Source organism: Stegastes partitus, unplaced genomic scaffold, assembly GCF_000690725.1.
Source record: "Stegastes partitus isolate 25-593 unplaced genomic scaffold, Stegastes_partitus-1.0.2 Scaffold1553, whole genome shotgun sequence".
In the NCBI taxonomy this organism is placed as follows: Eukaryota; Metazoa; Chordata; class Actinopteri; family Pomacentridae; genus Stegastes; species Stegastes partitus.
The window spans coordinates 145,575-150,887 of record NW_007579284.1 but is presented as its reverse complement, the minus strand read 5'-3'; the positions used below and the strand labels follow the sequence as shown (position 1 = coordinate 150,887).

General features: G+C 40.2%; 1 protein-coding gene across 1 annotated transcript in view; it reads right to left on the bottom strand.

Annotated features, from left to right (window-relative positions):
• focad (focadhesin) overlaps nt 1-5,313 on the bottom strand; it is a 60,496-nt gene that overhangs the window by 5,866 nt on the left and 49,317 nt on the right. Inside the window, exons 32-38 of the mRNA XM_008300512.1 lie at nt 4,888-4,959; nt 3,346-3,448; nt 3,040-3,120; nt 2,822-2,950; nt 2,629-2,744; nt 1,012-1,272; nt 497-586 (exon numbers count right to left, since the gene is read on the bottom strand). Of these exons, the coding sequence (XP_008298734.1) occupies nt 497-586; nt 1,012-1,272; nt 2,629-2,744; nt 2,822-2,950; nt 3,040-3,120; nt 3,346-3,448; nt 4,888-4,959 (852 nt within the window). The remainder of the gene's footprint in view (nt 1-496; nt 587-1,011; nt 1,273-2,628; nt 2,745-2,821; nt 2,951-3,039; nt 3,121-3,345; nt 3,449-4,887; nt 4,960-5,313) is intronic.

The window sequence follows — 5,313 nt, the reverse complement described above, 5'->3', positions numbered from 1 at the left end:
AAAGCTACACCATCCTGTGTGTTTGCTGCCCTCCTGTGATGGTTTCAAAGACGACACTTCAGCCAGACAGCATGAGCCTGGCTGCTCAAACAATTTAAATGCAGCTATAGTTCATTTAGTCTGACGAATTGGACTTCAAGCTCGTTTATGATTTAAAGGAGCAGTTCAAACATTTTGGGAAATTTGCTTTTTTTTTCCTGAGAGTCAGGTGAGCAGATGAATACGAATGTCACGTTTATGTAGTGCAGATCAAGAGCCAGGATGCTTTAGCCTCACTTAGCATAATGACTGGAAATGAACAAGTGGTAGTTTGTTTAATCTACAATCAAAAAGAAACAGGGAAAAGTAAATAGCAAAAAATCTAAAGAAGGCTTTCCATCTTATATACAGACATCCCAGTGATATTTACAGTAAAGTATATTCAATAGTTGAGATGTAAGACCCACACTAGCAGTGGAAGCAGGCACATCATTATTGTGGTTATTCAATACAGTACCTCTGAGACTCGAGCGATCCTGTCGATCTCTGTGTCAGACATCTCAGACAGACATTTGGTGATGGCCACGTACAAATCCACCTCGTTATCCTGAAAGAAATGAAAGCACCAAGAGCTGAAGTGGTATTTTTTTAAACACAATTTATGCCATTTGCATCACATTTGATATCGATTTGTTTCTGTGTGTAAGAGTTGAAAGCAGTTTCAAGCTTAAGGCCTGAGCGGTTGAATGAAGTAAACAAAGAACTGAGCAGAACTGTCGGTTGAGAATTGAGAGATTAAAGCAGCTGCGTTGTCAGTTGATGTCGACGTCATGAAAGCTGACAAATAAAAGGTTTTCGAATTGTCAGTTGAAGAGAAAACAACTGATGCGTCATTTAATGCTGACAGGGGTTAAAATGTTGAAGTAGAAGTGCCATTGATGGTTTAGTTGGGTGTAGTTTCAATAGCAGAGTCTTAGTGGTGTGGAAAATAGCTCCAGTCTGGTTCTAAATGTGCAAACACTCCTACTGCACCTGGATTTGGTTGGGCAGGAGGATGAAGATCTTCTCGGTGGTGGAGCAGAGGATGCTCCAGCAGTTGTTGGGCGGGTTTGGGAGGGCCATGGCCTGAGCGAGGCCCTGCAGCAGAGAGCGGCACATGGACAAGCGCTGGGGTCGGAGGTCCTCCTGGAACTGCTGCAGGCCCAGACTCTCCACGTAGACCTGGAGCTTGTCCTCAGCCACGTGCTTCATCCATAAACCCAGGGTCTCGTACAGGTGGGCCCGAGTCTGGAACTGAAGGAGAAAGACCGTCTGTAAAGAGGCTCTTTTATCCAGGATCTGGGTATCGAGCCTCAAAATGTTTTGCAACAGAGGGAAGTGTTGGCTGATTATCAAAAGTACTGAAAGCTGGCGGTAAATCATGTCTATGTGTTATTTTTCTTAAATCACACGTTCGCTAATTTTCGGTTTTACATTACAAGCACAAACTTAAATGTATTTTATTGGGATTTTATGTGACAAACCAACACAAAGTGGTGCATAATTGTCAAGTGGAAGGAAAATGATAAGAGGTGTTAAAGATTTTTTACAAATAAAAATCAGAGAAGTGTGGTTTGCACATGTATTCAGCCCCCTTTACTCTGATACCCCTAAATAAAATCCAGTGCAACCATCTGCCTCCAGAGGTCATCTAATTGGTAAATAGGGTCCACTTGTGTGTACTTCAATCTCAGTATAAATACAGCTGTTCTGTGAAGGCCTCAGAGGTTTGTTAGAGAACCATTAGTGAAAAAACAGCATCATGAAGACCAAGGAACACACCAGACATGTCAGGGATGAAGTTGTGGCGAAGTTAGACCTCTTCAGACCTGGTGTCCACATGCGTGGGCACCACATTTTGGGTTATATTACCACAGTAGTTAATTTTTGTATTTATTTTTGTATTTTTATTATGAGTTTTTTATTTTGCTATTTATTTATTTTTAATATATATATATATATTTTCTTTAATATATTTTATTTTATTTATATTTTTTAATTTTTTTGTTTCTCTTTGAAAGACAAATAAAAAATGACTATCAAGCAAGAGCTCGGGTCTTAAGAGATTAAAGCAGGAAATGGTTATAAAACCTGGTCCGTTTTTCACTTACATTGTGAGCTAAGGAGCCCATTGGGGTTTTGTTGCTCAACGCCATGCAAGTTAAGATAAAGTAAAAGCTATTCTGACAGGTTTGTCTTCACCTCATAACTTTTCCGCTGCAGGTTCAGTTGTCATGATAGTACACGAGATAAAACTCTATTGTCATATCGGTGCTCAAGTTTGGTCCCAGGGCTGCATGTCTTTTATTTTGTAGTCTGAACGTAGCACAAAGTGCATCCATCTTTCACTTCAGCACCACAGACAGATAACCTTAAGAAGTCTGACAGCATTTTGGGGAAAACTGTGTCGAACTGTAATTCATAGACCTGCTTGTAGGACACCCTCTTAATTTTAAAATTTATAAAAATGTATCATCCTTAGAAAACCTATAATCAAGAAACTATGAACAAGTCTAGAAATCGGATATAAATGTGATGCCGGCTTTGGAGACACATGTTTTTTTCTGCTATTAAAGTACCGATACCCAGGCCTGTTTAAGAAGAACTTACACTGAGACTGTGCACAAGGGGTGGTGACAGCCAGGAGCCCAGGAAGAGAGCAGCACTCTGGGAAGACTGAGCTTGACACGCTGCCAGAACCACACACTGATGCTGCACATCCTCTCCTGTCAAACACAAAAACGCAGTCGGTGCTTTGACTCTGCCGGCCCTACAGAGAGAGACAGAGCGCGAAAACTCTTACCAAAGCTCAGCCTCATCAGAGGAGACAGGACGGCGCTCCAGTTGATGGGGGGATACTGAAAACTGGCTCCGACCGATGCCAAGGGGGTCAGAGCAGTCTTAACCAGAGCTGGATGGGAGAACTCTGGACCTGGATGCGAAGGGAGAGAAGACGTTGTGCTGTTAAAAGACAGATATGTAAACTGTGCTGTCGCTGACAAGGTTTTAGAGTCCACTAACCTTTTTTTCCGGCCTCTGTGATGAAGTCAGTGATGGATCTGATGACACTTCTCTCTGAGAGGTAACTAAAATCCTGAGGAACTGAAGGAGGGCAGAACGTATCGAAGTTTCAGTCGTTATAAATTACGTACATTTTAAAGAATTGATGAGCCCACAAGAATATTTTATTAGTGTGTCCAGGGTTTACTTTTCTCCCTCTATCCTGTACAATCAGATGTTTAGATTCTGATCTGTCACCAGCACCATCTGGGAAACATCTGATTGGCTCAAATTCACTTCTAAGGTCATATCATACATCCGTGTTACCTGCTGTGTGACTGTGACTCGTGGACATGTGCGCCAAATGCAAATGGCCCACCAAACAGGCACTGTTGGACTGCAAACCAATGGCTCCCGAGAACGTTATGATCTGCGAAATAAGGAGCAGAGCACACAAAGAGCAAAGGACACACAAATGAGCAGTTTATAATGTGTTCAGTGAGTATCACATCTGTTAGATTACACAATATCTTGCATGTAAGTAGAAAGAAGAGGGCTGATTACACATTCTCGAGAGCTGTCATACAGGTAGAGTAACCGACAATCATCATTCAGTGTGCTAAGTTGGAATATTAAAGAGCCTATATGGTGTTTTTTGGAGGGTTGTCCATGCCCTCAGTGTATTACATAGCTGCTTTTTAAATGTATTTTGAAGCTCTGCAAACTTAGAAAGTCCACACCAAAGGGCTCTCCCACAGAAAACACTGCTCCTTACCTGCCTGAAATGCCTCATTTGAAGTTGAGGCTTTACTTCTGTTAGATATCTAATTCACTGTGTAACACATTTGCATAATGCCTGGCTAGTTTCAAGCAAAGAATGAGCAGCTGTCTGTAGTCTGTAGCCATTGTTCTCTATGTAAAGCTGCTTCTGCGAGGGCTACATGTCTCAGCTAATAATCTGAGATCAGACATTACAGCACCAATGTTGTAGAGCTGCTTTTCTATTGGTTAATTCATCAACTATTTTACTAGTTATTCTAAATGGTTAATTTTCCTAAAAAAAAAAAAAAAGCATTTAAGCTCATTTTATTTTAACAAACTGTGGGGCTAACTGTTTGGTTAACATGGAAACTCCTATATGATAAAACTAAATAAAGAAGGTCAGTAGAAACAGAATAGAAGTTTCTGTATATGAAACAAAGCACAACATGAACATAACAGGTGATTTACAAGCATGAAATAGCAAAAGCAACTCCTTCTCTTCTTTCAGTTGTCTCTAAGCTCTATACATGGTGTCAGATGACGTTGAGGTTATAAAATTGCATTAAAGAAGATTAGTAGTGATGAGTGGTTTACATGAACAGAGCTATCGGAAATGCAGCTGTATTAAAATCCATTATATGTGAGAAGCAAACAACTATAACGTGCTTCCGTGTTGAATGTTTCTATTCAGATCCTTGTGTGTTCCTGTGGTCTGCCATTGAAACTCTGCACCGTGTATGAGCCACCTTTTTGTTTCAAACATCATTTAAAGTACGGCCATACTTCTGCAGCCTTTGGATCTTTGGAAACGTTCACATTTTACTGTGTTGGACACCGCAATTATCTAAAACCGTCACGCTGAGTGCAGACGATCTCTGAAGAAAAACATTTCCTTTTCTTTTAAAAAATGTGCGTCAATTAGAAACGTCGATGTCGTCACATTTCCAGCATTGATGTCATCGATTATGTTGACTAATTGCAGCAGCCTCACTTTTGTTGGGCCAACAGCAACAAAGTACAGTATGAGAAAATTAACTTGTTTTTGAACATTAAAACACGTAAACACATTCTAGCAAACTGTTAATAATAATACAACTCAACTCTTACCTGTGTGATGGCACGAATAACCTCATTCAGTCTGCTCTGCTGCTGGGAGGAAAGCTCCAACTCTGTCTTCAGCTGCAATGAGACAAAAACCAATGATTAGAATCAATTGTTGTCTATTGCATGAACATGTAGAATGACACTTAAAATTTTGCTTAAAATGTCTCCAAAGTAAAAGCTTCAGAGTAAAACAGCTGTTTTTCAAGTGTGCCATCCTCCTCACCTGATTTCAACTTTGTTAGAAAAAATATCTTTACAGCTTTATGTCATTTTGTCTCCATAGATATAAAGAAAGTTTCCAAAAAATTGTCTGGAACGAAAGCGGTCCCTACAATAAAGCTGCTGTGAGACATGCTGCTGTTAGGTGGTAGTTTAGATTCATATTGTTTCATTGCAGCCTGATAAATTACAGGAAAAAGTGAAGGAAAA